The sequence below is a fragment of the Acipenser ruthenus genome, chromosome 25 (assembly GCF_902713425.1).
Source record: "Acipenser ruthenus chromosome 25, fAciRut3.2 maternal haplotype, whole genome shotgun sequence".
In the NCBI taxonomy this organism is placed as follows: domain Eukaryota; kingdom Metazoa; phylum Chordata; class Actinopteri; order Acipenseriformes; family Acipenseridae; genus Acipenser; species Acipenser ruthenus.
In genome coordinates this window covers 16,223,076-16,240,361 of record NC_081213.1, presented here as the reverse complement: position 1 = coordinate 16,240,361, position 17,286 = coordinate 16,223,076, and the positions used below count along the sequence as shown (strand labels likewise).

The 17,286-nt window shown below is 39.6% G+C and overlaps 1 protein-coding gene across 2 annotated transcripts in view; it reads right to left on the bottom strand.

Annotated features, from left to right (window-relative positions):
- LOC117414168 (plexin-D1) overlaps nt 1-17,286 on the bottom strand; it is a 50,445-nt gene that overhangs the window by 8,292 nt on the left and 24,867 nt on the right. The window contains exons 19-28 of one of the 2 annotated variants that reach the window (XM_059000132.1): nt 14,832-14,981; nt 7,782-7,896; nt 7,380-7,487; nt 6,036-6,148; nt 5,781-5,885; nt 5,200-5,330; nt 3,362-3,560; nt 2,431-2,577; nt 754-910; nt 164-267 (exon numbers count right to left, since the gene is read on the bottom strand). In XM_059000132.1, the coding sequence (XP_058856115.1) occupies nt 164-267; nt 754-910; nt 2,431-2,577; nt 3,362-3,560; nt 5,200-5,330; nt 5,781-5,885; nt 6,036-6,148; nt 7,380-7,487; nt 7,782-7,896; nt 14,832-14,981 (1,329 nt within the window). The remainder of the gene's footprint in view (nt 1-163; nt 268-753; nt 911-2,430; nt 2,578-3,361; nt 3,561-5,199; nt 5,331-5,780; nt 5,886-6,035; nt 6,149-7,379; nt 7,488-7,781; nt 7,897-14,831; nt 14,982-17,286) is intronic. The other variant, XM_059000133.1, reaches the window with a different exon arrangement.

Sequence of the window (17,286 nt, the reverse complement as noted above, 5' to 3'; positions counted from 1 at the left end):
TTTCTTTCAAAACTGCACATTTGATACCTACTGTACCTACGGAGATTGAAGTGCAAAATGTGTTAAGATTATTACATTATTATGCGATCTCCATTGAAGTAAATGGGTTGCACTGGTCAATAAAGCTCAGATATCTGAAGGAGTCAGGGAAAGCGAATCCCACCTTGTAATGAAGCACTGTGTTCAGTTTCTTTCTCCCGTCCTCCATAAGCGTGGTGTCATCCAGATCCCGAAGAATACGGCTGTCATTGCTGGAAGCAAACCACTCTGAAAACAATAGAAACAAGGGTATTTATTATCAGGGAAGGCTTGAATATAGTAGCGTTATAAAGTCAGTTTGTCACTTAGCGACCCTGCGGTTTTGGAACTAAAAACCTCACCCCACAGAACACTGAACACATGGATGAACCAAAGGAGGGTCCGCAAGGGTCTAGGACACCACAACAAACAGAAAGCCGCATTTTCACAGTGACACGTGACTATTCAACTGTTCTCAATGGATCTAAACACTGTAAATTCAACAAGCCAAAAATAGATTCGGCATTTTACAATTTACAAAAGAGACACAGATTTAGTTTATTTCAATGTCCCCTTCTTTTCATGAGTAAAACAATGGCGATATTAAGACACGCCACTGTTTAGAACAACAGCCAAGTTTTAAAGTTTCTTATTATGTAGAAATGGTAAATGTTCTGCTCTTCAGAGCTCTGTTTTGTGCCACTGGAAACCAGTAGCAGTGCTATGGATTCTTACCTAGGTCTAAATCCTCTGCTCGCGGCCACTGCGAGAAGGGAAGGTTCTTGTAAAAAGCCTCCAGGATTTTCTCTTTGACTTGACAGATGGTGTCTGTGTTCATGACCCTGACTGTCAGGGAGTCCATGCCACAGCCTTGGAATGACACATTAATGTTCTGTCCGAAAGCAAAAACAGCAACGTTATTTACACACTGCGCCATTTATTAATGGCTATTTTTGTTACCTTACATTGATGGCTTTCTAAAGTTTCACGATGTTTAAGAATCTGGGGTGGGAGGTAGGGACAAAATAGGCTTTATTATTTCATTGTTGGACTAAAGCACAGTGTGACCAGTTTATTTCATGTGGCTTTGTTTTTATATGTACTTGTGTGGTTTATTATAGATATAGTAAATTTTCTGCCTGTATTTAATACCATATATTTAAAATATAATCCTTCGGCAAAAAAAAACCAACACTTTTTAATTATATTGTATTACCTCTACTGTTGCTGTTGTGTGAAACTACAGTGCAAGCTTTGGCCACTTTAATAACCAAGATACACAAAAATAAAAAATAAAAAACTGACCCATGGATAATGTATTCACCAAGCCTAATTATTTAAAGACTAGTCTGTTGTGATTAATTAAACACAGTTTGATGCTGAAGAAACTGTTTTAGACAACTGAAAGCCTCATTAACAGTTTTGTGAATACCATTTGTATATAATCCATCAAAACAGGCTTAAAAATACAGTGACACATGATTAAACACTGTACCATTAATGTCATCTAAAACAAAACATTACCAGTTGGTTACTAGCATATTTAAATGGTAGAAATTATAATGACTGGACAGCAATGTAGCCTTTGCTATAAGTTTTTTTTTTGTCCCAGACTTTTTTCTGAAGAATTGAGATGATGTTACCAGCAATGCCAAATTCACACCATAGCCACATAAGTTAACACCTCTAGTCTGCATATTTCTAACCTGCATAGCTGTGATATCAACACGAACGTGCATTTCACATGTTTATATCTAACTGCTGTGAAAAGAAAGACACCTTGCAAAAATACCCTGAGAACAGGGGAATTCAAGCCAAGAGGTTATATTCAGTATATCCTATTATTAGTTTTATACAGACTAAATAAGTACAACTTTAAATGATAAACCAAATAAATGTGCACAATTTTATGATGATCTTGCATTGATGTTTTGTTATTCACAGTATATTGATACATTGTGGGCCACTGTACATTAATACAGCACCTGACAATCGTGACATGCAATATAAATTGCATATAAATTGTGTATGTGGTGTTGAAGGCAGACCTTGAGGCATGATTGGCAGATCTACTTGCCTGCTGCCAGGGGTGTTGAAAGCAGTAATGACATTTAATTAATTTGCAGTCATTTTGCAGTTTCCCGTGTTTTCCCATGGTTTTTACCCTACTCTTCAGTCAACAGTCTGCTATGCTTTTCTACCACAATAAGGGTTTCCCGGACCTTCTACCCCTTCCCCTAGTATTCCTTTATCTACCTGATTTGGATTGTTCAAGGCTGTTTGCATGAATAACTGTGCAGTTAATTGTGAGAGGATGTCTTCATTTCTTCACTGGAACCCAATGGGGAATAATATTTTAGTTCATGCATTTGAAGTCACACCACATGACAAGATGTGAACACAGGCTCTCACCACGGGCTTGGCTTCAATGTTCTCACGCAGAAGCCACTCTTCATTGAGGGTGTACCTGGCCTTCCCAGTGAGGACGTCAATGGATCCCTTATTGATCTGCTGCCTGATGGCACACAGCAGCAAGAAGAAGGGCTCTCCCACCTTCTCCTAGAACAAAATACACACAGCCAGTTTACTCTGGAGCCTGGGAATGTGCATTGCATGTTATAAACAGTACAAGCAGCAACTCCAAGGAAATCCATTCCAGCACTGTACTCACCATCAGAAACACTGTTCCAATAATACTAAACAGGTCTATAATAGAAATCACAGACCTTTCAGCCTCGGTTCAGCCTTGGTCCATTCACTTCTAATCTTCCCTATATTACCCACGTACACATAATGGACCACTGAATTACACAAGGCAGTGTACTGTACTAAGCAAATCCAGGTGTAGTATCTCCCAGTAGTGTATTTTTAACTTTACACAAGCACAGTGAAATATCAGCATATTTTCCACATTATTGCAACATCAGAACTGCTATAACAATACAGTTCCACGCACAAATCACAGAGCAATATTTACCAAAAAAATAAAAATAAATAACTGAAACTAAATGCTAATCAGAATACAAATTGGAAACAAGTTATCAACAAACTGTTTTTTTTAAAAAAAAAAACATTTAGTAAAGCATACAAAATGCACATTAGGGGAAGTTTATAATTATGTAAAAACACACATTATTAAGCACAAAATAAAAATAAGTTAGTTATTCTTAAGTGGTTTGTTTCTAGCGTCTTCTCAGGGGTATTTGCACTGAAGTTGATGAATGTGGATGCTGGTACAGAAAACTCATAGTGGCTGTATTGGGAACACTGTGCAAGAGGTACTGAGGGAGGAATTTGTATTACAATTACACTGCCACTTATTATTGTAGTGTGAAAAGCTCACCTTGAGGTAGCTGTACATGCAGATGGACATCCAGTTGGTAAGCATCTTCTCCACCACTGACTCGGTCCTCCTTAGCATCAGCTTGGGGTTCTTGGAGGCGGACGCGTCGATCAGATCCACCAGGAGGTCCTTCATGATGCTGGTGTAATACTCCAGCTTCTCATGGAGTGCAATAGTGAGGAGGGAAGCTATGTTACACCTGGGGGGTCAGAGGGAGACTCGATTTACAAACGCAGCTCCACTTCCCAGCAAGCAACGTCTGCATTGACGTCCTTGTTCCTTAGAGTGCTGTGTCCAGTTCTGGTCACCACAGTGCCACGAGTACATTGTGCCCCTAGAGAGAATCCAACAAAGGGCAACCAGACTAATCCCAGGCTTAAAGGAATGAGCTCTGACCACAGGCTGAAAGAGACGATTTGTTTTAGCTCAGAAAAAAAAGGATTTCGGGGGACATGATTGAAGTATTTTAAACCTTAAAAGGAGTTGACAAAATGAACCGTAACTAATACTAAGTGCAGAACAGAGACCAGGATCAGAGCACACAGGTGAAAACTTAGTGGAGATAGAACAGAGGGAGGGAGACAGAGTGGTGAGAGTATGGCATTCACACAGAGAGTGGTGAGAGTATGGCATTCACACAGAGAGTGGTGAGAGTATGGAATTCACACAGAGAGTGGTGAGAGTGTGGCATTCACACAGAGAGTGGTGAGAGTATGGCATTCACACAGAGAGTGGTGAGAGTATGGCATTCACACCGAGAGTGGTGATAGTATGGCATTCACACAGAGAGTGGTGAGAGTATGGCATTCACACAGAGAGTGGTGAGAGTATGGAATTCACACAGAGAGTGGTGAGAGTATGGAATTCACACAGAGAGTGGTCAGAGTATGGAACGCGCTACCTAGTCATGTCGTTGAAGCTGAATCACTTGGATCCTTTAAGACCCAACTGGATACCGTTTTGAAATCAATCCGCTACTAGGAACCGAAACAAGCCTACAGTAGTTGGGTCAAATGGCCTCCTCTCGTTTGTTCTTATAATAAAAAGTGTCAACTTAAAAGAGGAATTTGCTTCCTTTAAATTCTAAAATCCAGTTTGCCAACACAGCTGTCAAGTTTGCTTTCCCTACCTCATGGAAATGCTTGTTAATCATTTTCTACATAAACTGTAGGTTTAATACAAAAATAAGTAGCAACTGATTTACCAGAAGTGCAGCGTTTTCAAGGCAGATATTCAAAATGTAACCAAGGCACATGTAACCAAGGCACAGGTTGTGGACCCGCATTAACTTAACATATACTGTACATTACCACCAGTGCTGGAGAAGTTACTTTTAAAACATAATGTGTTACAGTTATCAGTTACAGTAACTTATTACATTAAAAAACATGTAACTAGTTACAGTTACAAATAGTTACTTCTCAGGGGTGGTCAACTCCTGTTGTGACTCAGGACTCGACTGCGTCTTGTCTGTGCCCAGCCTTATTTTGCGAGTATTCGTTTCCAGTCGCTGGACCCACCTCCACACTTGGTTTATTGAAAGGAGTCACCCATCACTACGTGTAAGGTTTGATCTGCACAGCTGAAGCGCTTTCTGACTTCCACATTATGCATTAGCTGTCTTTTTTTTAAATGCAATTATATGTGACTACGTTATTTGCTCACGTAAAATGTCATCCGTTTCCACATTTTGTTACCTGTCTGAAAAAGAACCCTTCTAGTGACAAGCTACTGAAAAATGTAATCAGATTACAGTAATGTCTTACATGTAATGTGTGACTCCCCAACACTCCCTATCACTCAATTCACCACTGTTCAGAAATGTCATATTGAGTTACCTGTCTCTTACAGCAAAATCCTTCTGTTGTTCTAGTGCATGGACAAAGGTGACGAGAAAGTGCTTGTTGTTGAGCAGTGTGGAGAACAAGGCAATTCCTTCCTCCATGTTGGGTTTGACTGGGCTGGAAGACTAGAACAGTGAAAATTGGGTTTTTACACTGATCAATGGAAAAGAAATGAATGACACATTTTACTTATTTTTACAAGCCCCAAACATTGCTTCCTGGCTCCTCCCAAATCAACACCATTCCAGAAGAGTCTGTACCCAACTAATGGGAGGAGGCTGTGTGGTCCAGTGGTTAAAGAAAAGGGCTTGTAACCAGGAGGTCCGTCTTTCGGGTGAGACGTAATTGTAAGTGACTCTGCAGCTGATGCATAGTTCACACACCCTAGTCTCTGTAAGCTTGCAAACACAAATATGCAAGCTATTTTAACACTCTGAATAGTTTGGACACACGTGCATATCCTACAGTTTAACAGCTCAGACCCATGCCTATAGAATTAAACAATGCATATGCAGGTGCTCTTAGTGATTCTATTTTAAACCCTGATGAGTGTCTGTGTTTGTGCAGCAGCCTACCTTCCAGTCCTGCAGGAGCGGGTGGGTTTCCTGTGGTGTCACAGCAGCCTGAGGGTGGTTTTGGTAGATGGGTTGCACAAAGCTTCTCTCGTAGTCAGAGCACTGCTAAGAGCACAACACACAGACAGCTTTCACATTCAGTACATTGCAACTATGTGTCTGACTTTAGTTTTCAAAGCTGTTTGGGGAGTAGAGTTTTTGATTACATGCCCAGCATTGTTTCTCTTCAGTCTCTTTTTTAAATGTAATACCCACCTTGGGAAAGAAAGTGCGGGTAACAAAGTGCTTGTACTCCAAGAACGGGATGCCCTGACTGCTGTTCAGCTCTTTGGTGAGGTCTGTCATGTCAGTCTGCAGCTCTGCAAAACCTACAGTCCAGTCAGAAACAACATATTACGCTTTACACTGAAATGGATAACGTATTTACAGTACACACAAACAATTCTAATGTGCTAGCCAGAGAAATGCATTTGTACAACAATTCAACAAAGCATTTATTTTGCTAGAGGGAAAATACATTCACCAGTATTTTTAATTTGGAAAGAAACTTCACAAATCTTTAAGTGCTGGTAAAACCTGACCAATCTGATCACAAGCGTCAGCAGCACATCCTGTGCTCCATAAGCTTTGAAACTGTATTACTCCCCCGCTTCCTTAAAACTGTTCTAGACAAAGCAATCCGTCTTCCGTTGAAACAGTGATTGCATGAAAATGAAGCTTTTCTTTTTAGTGTTTCACTTAAAGAGCAACTTGGTATGGGTATGAAACAGCAGTTATCTTAATTTGTGTATTCTTCTGGTTGCTAAGATTTATTTTGTATAATTTTTGTTTCAGTTACCACATCCTGGGGACTCAGAAGTTTAACTCACTCCACTTGTCTCAATAGAACTTACAGAATCACGTCCGACTTCCAAGTACATCAGTTACATCACAGTGGACCTATTCAATTGTTCCCCTGAAACATTTAGCCCCTAGTGTAAGTAAGGAACACCCCAAGTTCTATCTGACATTTCTTACTGAAATATCCATGTTGTTCATACGGCACCATTTTTTTTTATCATTCCCAATTGTTTTGATATTATTCACACATCATAAGTAAATCAACTACATCATTACTTTTTTTCAACTTTCACTTGGGAACGTTCAGCAGGAGAAAGATCTTTTTCTTCCAACAGTGCTGCTGTTTTGATTGAAATGAGTGAGGTATTGTGGGAACAGAAAACCAGCATTGTTGCAGGAGGGAGAGAGATTTGGATACACCGCGATCCTAGGAAGATCGTTTATTTTCTCCTGGTGAACACTGCCTACAGTAAATGCTGAGAAATGTATTGCCCAATTGAGTTGGCAATATGTTTCAAAATATAACGCTGTAATACAGACAACATGGGACACAGCATGTGTCTACGGGACGAGTGTTGCAGAGGGACAAATTCATGGTTACACTTTGAGCTACCAGATAGATGTATGTGGAGGATAGACATGATTGTATGAGATATATTGAGTCCACAGTGGGGTTAAAAAGTCACCAGAATGCGATGACATACACAGACAATGATGCAAAACATTCTGGAACCTGTGCTGAATCTCAAGAGTTCTTACCTTTGCGGATTTCGTCACGAATCTGAGATTCCATCTCTTCCATTTGAAGTAAGGTCTTCTGCCAGTATCGTTCTGCTCTGCGACTTTTAGTACAAAAGACCCCCAAGGCTAAAAAATAACAAAAATAAAGAGGAATAACTTGGGAATTCAATAATCCTACAATTGAAGCTGCATTTTTTTCAAGCACTGGAGATATTCCAGTTGCGTACTGTTTGAACTATAGACCAAGGTTCAATATCCTCCACAGAATGTCAGAATCATGTCAAACATCTAAGATGCAGAAAGGTACCTCCATTTGAGACCCATTTGAGACAAGTTTATGACACATAATACAGAGAGGTAGTCCATGGAACACCCAGTTAGCCTAAGTCTTATCATGGTCTCAGGATATTGCTCACTTACCCACTGTACAGACCAGTAGTAATATGCTGCATACAACTATGGACACAATGATAGCCATCTCGTTGCCTCCCAGATGCACCCTGGCGATCTCCTCTTTGAAATTCCCAACCTGCACCTAAATGACACAAGAGAATGTTCCTTTAAAGAAAAAGTCGCTCTCATCCTACTGTTGGGTGGTTTGCAAGAAGCTAAGGATGGACAAAGATTTGGTTCATGGATAAACAGCACAATATGAATAATGGTAAATCAATAAGTTTACTTAAATGTAATTATTTACTGTATTCTTTATTTTGCTCTTATTTGAATTTGATCTAATTTTCTACTGATTTTACTGTACTTTATAAACTGCTCTTATCTGTAATGTGACATTTTGTAATATGATATTGTGTAATGTGATATTTTGCAATGTGATACTTTGTACTGTGATATTTTGTAACAACTGTAAGTAGCCCAGGATAAGGGTGTCTGATAATAAATAAATACTAATGATAATACTAATAAGTACAAAAATGGTGAACGCTCCCCAGAGTAAATGCTGAGAAATGTATTGCCCAAGATTTATGACCAAACAATTCAACTGAGTTAGTAATATGTTTAAAAATATAACGCTGAGATACTGACAACATGGGACACAGCAAATGTCAAACAATGTGTTTGTTCTATGCTATGTAATATTAGTAGGTGTTTTGCCCTTTCTGCATCCCCCAGGACAGGGTGTGGCAGTATAAATAGGGTTTGGCTTCCTACAGTATTCCACTGTGTGAAATAATTCCAGTCACCCAACTGAAAAGAAAAAGATGGTGAACTGATTTTCTTAAATAAACAACATTCTAGTTCATGAACATAAACTACAGAGGTCACTGGCTTGACTCCTGTAAAGTCAACTAAAGATAACAAACACTAAACGCATATTTCATTTACATGAAACCGTGCTTGTTTTCATGAAGCCGATATCATTGGTTTTATGCACTAAATCAAGGGCCTAAAACTAAACTGGTTAATTTATCATGAAAACCACTTTGTTGAAATATTTGTCTATTTCACACTCTTTTTAAATTAAGATTAAGGACTACTTTCTTAAATCACTTAACTCCAACCTGACCCAGAAGTTACCGAGCCAGAAATAAAGAACTCACACAGTTTTTTTCTTATGTATGTTTATAAGAGTTTGGTGGCTTCCTCTAATCACGTTGAGAGTGTATTTCTCGTATACTCTTTGTTGTGTCGGGTTTGTTATACAAACATTTACAATTCATTTTAGTATTGTAATTTGATGATTTGAAGTACATAGTTTGGATAATCTAGTCTTTTGAATGGATGAGTTTTTAATGTAGAACATACATTTTTGTCAGTACTCATTTTTTTATATCATGTTAATGTAATTTCTCCAGATAGAGGACCTGTGAGAAACCTCTATTGTGTGATGCTTTAATGGTATCAAAATTGTAAGCAGATTATAAATGCAAAATTCTCTTTAGGTCAAGAATACATTATTGTTATTATTATTATTATTATTATTATTATTATTATTATTATTATTATTATACATGGAGAATGATAATTTCAGTGTTTTACAGTCTTATTATACATGGTGGTGACGCGAGACCCGTGTATAATAAAATTGAATGTGAATAATAAGGTTGATGATAAAACTGCTAACCTCAATTTTTAAAAGCATATTCTACCTCCAGTACATAAACATGTCAATACCACAGCAAACAATACCTGCAGATTTTAAGTTTTATCTGCGGAAGACAGGGAGGAATCCGTCGAATAGCAGAATAACACAAGCACTCTTAGAAAAACTGCCGTGATAGATTTTTGTGGCTTCGGACAAATATCCCCTGCTTTAATCATATGATGTTCTTTTGAAACGCAGGTTCTGTCTTGTTAAATACCTGATCTTAAAAGGCTCTGTCTTGTCTGCGACCTTTTCAGTCTATCCCAGCTTCCTCTATTGCTCTTATCATCACCTCATTCTTTATGAACCCTTTCTATACAAACCCCTTTGTTTCCAGTCTGTGATTTTCCTGCTGCTCACTTTCTCCACTCTGCTCTTTTCAGTTATGCTTCAGGTTCTGCACTCCCCACTCGTTCTATTCTTTGTGTTGAATGGCTTCACCACCGTGATCACTGGTCACAGCTTTGACAGTCTCTTTTGTTCGGTTTGGATTTCACTTTCACTAAAGCGTGACTGTTTTTTCTCAGAGAGAGCTGCGGGAATCTTGTTCTACATTCTATTATCTTTTATCTGCTCAACTGACTTGCCGATTTGCAAACTGGAGCCACAGGTGTGCTCAATATCCTCAATGGTTTCCATTTTAAAGAGTCAGCTGTCTCTTTTTTTTAAAATTGGGGGGCATCTCTGTATTTGTTCATTCCCAGTGCTTCAGTCACATTTGCCAAGCATTTTTTTAACCCTATTTTCTCCCCAATTTAGATGTCTAATTCACCTCCCTCACTGCAGCAATTCCCCACACAGCTCAGGTGAACTGAAGGTCAGTGGGCGTCCACCGATCCCGTGACCAAGCCAACTGCCTCTTTACACCCAGGAGCTATGCAGCACATGTCAGCGAGCTGCTAACCACTGGAGGACAAAGGCCAGCCCTGCAGATGTCCGCTTCTTTTTTGCCTCCTTCTGGAATCCCCAGTGAAGACAGAGAACTTTGCTCAGCCAAGTTGCTCCCCTGCGCTCCCCTAACTGTATGACTGACGCGACCGTGCTTTTACCAGATGAGTCACTCGGGGACTCCTTGCTGTACAATTGTATACGTTTCTTTAACCCTTTCAGGACCAAGCATTTTTCAGTGGGATGCTCCCCCAGGACCAGGCTGTAGTTGACTCTCTTCCTATAAAAATCCACAAAGAATCTATTTTTTACAGTAGCATCTTGGAAATTGTGTCCTTTTTTTCAGAACACTCTGAGGAACATTTTAAAGAACTTCAGAAACCATAAAAAAATCGCTTTTTTTCAACACAATATTTTGTTATTTATTTATTTATTTATTTTAAAGTTATGTATATTTTATTATGAATTCTGCTTAGAGATACATGTATAAAAACGCATTATTCTATGACCCGAGGGACCTTACAATACTACCTGAAAGTTTTGTTGAAAAATATTGATGTTTGGGCAAATTACAAGACATTGTTTCACCTTAGTGCATAATAGTACACGTTTATTCTCAGGGCTTTTATAAGCAATAATGGACACTACTCTTATAAATATTTATAAATATAATAAAATAAAATAAAAACGTACCTGACACATTTAGTTCATGAAATAGTATATGCTTATATCCACTCCTTTCAAAATGAAGTGCTTTTTTTTATCGTGTTTACACAATCACGTTCCTAGAAGCCCATTTCAGTATGATCGTGTTAACACAATCCCGGTCCTTAAAGGGTTAGATATTACGATAAGATTTCTATTCTACTTATGGGAAAATTTTACTGTCTGTGTAAAATTCCAAACGCAATCACTGGAGTTTTTCAATAGCTCTAAACACTGCCTGACTTTAAACACTGCCACCATCTGAATACATCAGGTGTCTCTAACATAATTCTACAGACAAAAATGCACTAAACTACTCATATTAAATATGTTGGTATTCATAACCTTGGTACGTACTGTTTAGATACATTGAATAGATCCCATCACTTCAATTGTATTTAAGTTAACTTAATAACAGACAGCAAGTTTAAACTGCAAACATCAGAAGATAACAACACAAATAAAACCTCTACACCCTGTACTCTACTAGTACCTGTCTTCTTTATCCAAGAACAAAGAAGAATCAGGGTGGACATGATTGAAGACTTACAGATCTTAAAAGGACTTGACAAAGGTAACCCTGACCAAAACTTTAAGCACAGCACAGAAACCATGACCAGAAGTTCAGATAGTTCAATTAGGACAGAGGGAAGGAGACGCTTCTTCACACAGAGAGTGGTGAGGGTGTGGAATGCGCTACCTAGTCATGTTGTTGAGGCAGAATCGCTGGGATCCTTTAAGACCCAACTTGACATAACATAACTGGAAATGAATACAAGATACAGACTAAAACAAAAAAGTTCCTGTACTATGGATATTGGCACTGTGGGGAGAAAAATCGCTGGAGTATCACAGAGGCCAAAGACACACACACATTCCAGTCATAACTTCTCCCGAGAAAGCGTTTTATCAAGGATGTTAAACAGCAGACTGACAGAAAAATGAAAGCAAAGCAGGGCAGACTAGTCTGTGCTATTAAAAACCTTGCAATGGTCAGCATTGTTTTTGCGATGGTCAGCATTGGTACTTTCCAATGTTCTCAGGTGGTCAGGTTGGTTAAAAGAAAGCATTTCAAGAATATAAAGCTTGCTAAGTTTTTAGGCAGGAAATCTACAGTACAAGTGTCTGGTATATTCATTGGTTACTCTACAAGCATATTACTGGCAAGTTCCCATTAACCTATAAGGTCTATAAACCTATTTCACAAACTCAGTTTTGCTGTGCGTTACCACCTCACTCCCTAACCACCACCACGTCACCCCCAGCCTCGTCCTGAGGGGGGGGGGGGGTATACGATGCTCCTCTGCCTCATCATTTTTGTTCACCGGGATGAACACGTCGTATAGATTTATTATTTTATTGTTTGTTTTTTAGCAGGCGGCACCGGGATGCTCTGAAGGATGAGGCTGTGCTCCAACTATTTTTATTCTACTTTTTTTTTCACCCATTGTTGAGTTCAATGTTTTGGGAAATCTGTAAGATGTTGTATTATAATAAAGGTGGTTATTTAACGCTGACTAAAAAGCCAGTGGTCATGAGCAAATCAGCAGGGAGGGTTGTGTTTCAATGAAGCACATGTGTACTGTTCAACAATCAGTATCTTAAGTCACATCAGTGGCTCAAGCCAAGATAAACAAGAGAAAACTGTTTACCCCCCACCCCTTAATAATGTCAGTTACAGAACTGCTCAGTGTTTGAAATCTGCCACGTTTGGGTTTATAAGCGAGTAGGATGGGTCAGTTAGTCCTTATTGTATCTTGTTTATTTTGTGTATCACATATTGACTTTCTCTTTTATTGTAGAAATGACCCATACAATAGAGGCTGATCATTTTTTAAACCTTGTCCTTTTACTAGCTCTGTAAGATTTAAAAAATAAAAATGGTTGATCCCTTATTTTGTATGTTGTGGTCAGATATTGCTAGCGTTACTTCACAAGCCCACTGCTTTCCTTTAATCAGTCTGCAGCACAGAGATCACAATCAGTGATTTCCATGCAGTCTGACTGCTTGTGACCAGGAAACCATGCTTCTGTTTCTATTTGTTTGTGAAAAGGGGGTCCTTGATGAAAAGCGCTGGACAGACAGCACTCAGAGCAGGAACCCTCCATTTAGAAGTGGGTCAGAAATCCACCCTGTCAGTAATGGGCCCAGTATGGCTTTTCTACATAACAATATTTATACAACTCAGGGACTGAAAACAGTGTAACAGTAGATATTTCAACAAGCTGTTTTACACCCCGTGCTGTTACACTGCCCACATTGTGCAAGGAGACTTCTCTTAACCTTAGCTGTTTCATCTTCAGACAGGCTGTGGCTTCTTTGAACAACAAACTGAGAGCACCAAGGCTGCCTCTCTGGAGTGTTGGTATTAATACGCAGTGTGTCCTTTGAAATATATTGTATTTGTTAATGAAAAGCTGGAATTGCAGTTACTTCCTTCTTCGTGTAAATATATTTGAACACCCTGTTGATTTTCATATGGAAAAACTGCTAACTCAGACTGGAGCTGCTCAATTGTGTCTCATTATTCTGCGTTAGCATTTTTCCCATATCAAGCTTAATATGGCGCGCTATTTGCTATACCCTTATCTTAAAAAACTCAAACATAAATTGGGAGGTGCAGTATATACAGCAAGAAGAAACTATGTCAAGTTCAGTGTACAAGTGTAGACACTCCTTAGAGTTTATCTCAGAGTTAGAATCTATGTGTAAAATTGTTTTATTTTTATTTTATGAAAAGGAGGATGGGGCTGCAGGTGATGACTTATAAACTTGTAATTTTTGTATACAACTGTAAGTCGCCCTGGGTAAGGGTGTCTTCTAAGAAATAAATAATAATAATAATAATAATAATAATAATAATAATAATAATAATAATAATAATAATAATAATAATAAACAGGTCCTAAATCTATCCAAATATAATAAAAAAAAAGCATAATAAACAACAACAGCTTATCTTATTAAAATATTCCACTGTTCCTTATGCACATAATAACACAACGAATAATATCAACAAATATCAAACAAAATGCTCATTACTTCCTACAGTACTAGCAAACACCTCTTCAGAATCTCTGCAGTCTGCTGGGTCACCATGCTGCCACTGACACAGTAACCCCCCTGCCTGCAGTCTGCTGGGTCACCATGCTGCTACTGACACAGTAACCCCCCTGCCTGCAGTCTGCTGGGTCACCATGCTGCCACTGACACAGTAACCCCCCTGCCTGCAGTCTGCTGGGTCACCATGCTGCCACTGACACAGTAACCCCCCTGCCTGCAGTCTGCTGGGTCACCATGCTGCCACTGACACAGTAACCCCCCTGCCTGCAGTCTGCTGGGTCACCATGCTGCCACTGACACAGTAACCCCCCTGCCTGCAGTCTGCTGGGTCACCATGCTGCCACTGACACAGTAACCCCCCTGCCTGCAGTCTGCTGGGTCACCATGCTGCCACTGACACAGTAACCCCCCTGCCTGCAGTCTGCTGGGTCACCATGCTGCTACTGACACAGTAACCCCCCTGCCTGCAGTCTGCTGGGTCACCATGCTGCCACTGACACAGTAACCCCCCTGCCTGCAGTCTGCTGGGTCACCATGCTGCTACTGACAAAGTAACCCCCCTGCCTGCAGTCTGCTGGGTCACCATGCTGCCACTGACACAGTAACCCCCCTGCCTGCAGTCTGCTGGGTCACCATGCTGCCACTGACACAGTAACCCCCCTGCCTGCAGTCTGCTGGGTCACCATGCTGCCACTGGCACAGTAACACTCACTATGACAGGAAGCTGCCTCTCGGTGGAGCTCAAGGATCCGTTGATGGTGCAGTGGAAGACCTTCTCGTTGTTGAAGCTGATCTCACAGGGGATAGAGCCGATCATTACTTTGTATTCCTCTGGTCTCAGATCCAAACAGTTTCTTGCTTTCTGGTGAAGTAGAAATGATGAGCATATCAATATTCCAGCCCCAGTGCTGGGGAGTAACGCATTACATGTAACGCATTACTGTAATCTGATTACCTTTTTCAGTAACTTGTAACTGTAATGGATTGCTTTTCAGACAGGTAATGCATAACATGGAAACCAGAAAAGTGCTTCAACAGGTCTCATATCATTTCACCAGAACATTGTGTCAGAGGAGAGAACTAGTGGGTTTGATAGTTGGATCTTAAAATAATATTTTGAGCTGCAGCCTGATCAAACCAAAACAGGCCCGAACATCATCACTGCTTTCAATCTGATCACTCAAGTCATTCTAGTAGGTTGATTTGTATGAAGCCAGTTCTAGGACAGACAGCAGACCTGAGCCCTGTCTTTCTCTCTGACTGGCAACATGGTTATTTTATACCTAGTTCATGATGCCGGACCAACATACCCTGCATCTTTATCTTCTTTAAATGTCATTTTACATTATGTTTTAATTTTTACCTTACTATTATAAGCGTTTGCCAATTCTAAGTGGTTCTAGGTTCTGTTGCTTCAACAGAGTTAGCGTTATCATTTTTTCTGTAAATTTGCCTTTGCGTGGCTTTGAACTCACCTGGAGAGCCTCCCTTTTAGCAGAGAGGTCACAGTGTCACATGATTTGAACGGAATGAGGAAGAATGAAGACCAGACTGATTTAGTAAAATGATAATAAAGCAACGGAACTCAAGAACCTCTAAGAAGCATTGCAAACACCATCACAATGAAAGGAAAAGCACACATGCAATTTAAATGACACATGAAGCGACTCTTATATTTAACACAAGTCACCACATGCGGTAGAAACACAACTACTAGAAAATGTGGTGTATTATTAATTCATGGGTAAACTGAAGAGCACACATTTTATAATTCCAATACCACATCAGAGATCTAGCTGGCTGTACAGTTGGTCAATGTAAACCAGGTGTGATCCAAGAGAAATGTGCTAACCTTAGCATGTGGCACACTTCAGATGTTTATCCTGTTGCTTCCCCTGTTTACTGGTTTAGCTCCTGGCTCTGTTCCATTCCAGGATACATATGCCCTCCGCCTTTGTTACTGAACATTTCCTCAAAGCTTTTTATTTTTTACAAAAACATATCCTTTTCAACCCAACAAGGCAATACTGCTTCTACACTGTCTCGGATTGTGTTAGGATGAAAATATTTACAGGACAAAACAAATGGAATATGTCTATGTAAGCATTTCTGCTAACATGGAATTTCACCACAAGTTTAACCACAAGCTGAATTAAACTGAAGACTGTGGCTATTTTTTGAACAGACACAGAATACACAAAATAACTGAGGTCAGCTTATACTCCATATAGAGAACTGTGGTCTTTTTAGTGGTCTCTATACTGTCAGTTTTAACCGTGTTCACAGATCTTGTGGCACGATTAACACAGCGAGTACTTCTGTTGCTGTAATATGCTGACCATGATTTGGCAGCAGTGTGGAGTAGTGGTTAGGGCTCTGGACTCTTGACCGGAGGGTCGTGGGTTCAATCCCAGGTGGGGGGACACTGCTGCTGTACCCTTGAGCGAGGTAGATTGCTCCAGTAAAAACCCAACTGTATAAATGGGTAATTGTATGTAAAAATGATGTGATATCTTGTAACAATTGTAAGTCGCCCTGGATAAGGGCATCTGCTAAGAAATAAATAATAATAATAATAAAAATAAACTAGACATGCAATCAATATGTTATTTTTTTTGTTCTTTCTATGCTTTCAATGCAGTTATAAAGTTATCTGCACAGTAATGTTTACTCCTTTCTCTATTTACAGCAATCTGAGATTTAACATGTTCGTAATAATAATACATCTTTAGAAGCCTGGTCAGTAGGGTGCACTGTAGATTTTGCCTCCTCAGCACACGGGGGAACCCTTGGCGGCGCTCCCTGTGGAATCACTAATGAAGATCGTTCACTTCTCCCAGCCAGGAAGAGAAGCTATGCTCTCTGACTGTGTGGCTCGGTATGACCCTGCACACCACACAGACTTGCCTTTACCAGGTGAGCCAGAAATGAATATTCTCTGTGATATACCAGGATAATTGTGTCTCATTAAAACAATATATAACAGTCAGCAAATACTACATTGCTGCTCAAAAAAACAGCAGCATATTACAATTGCTTTGAGAACCCATTAGCAACACCTTATCAAACAGGGGTCAAACTTCTAGTACAGCCAGGGTTACCAGAATCCACTAAAGACAATGATAGAGACTAAAATGTTTGTTGGACAGTGGCTTTTAATACTTAGT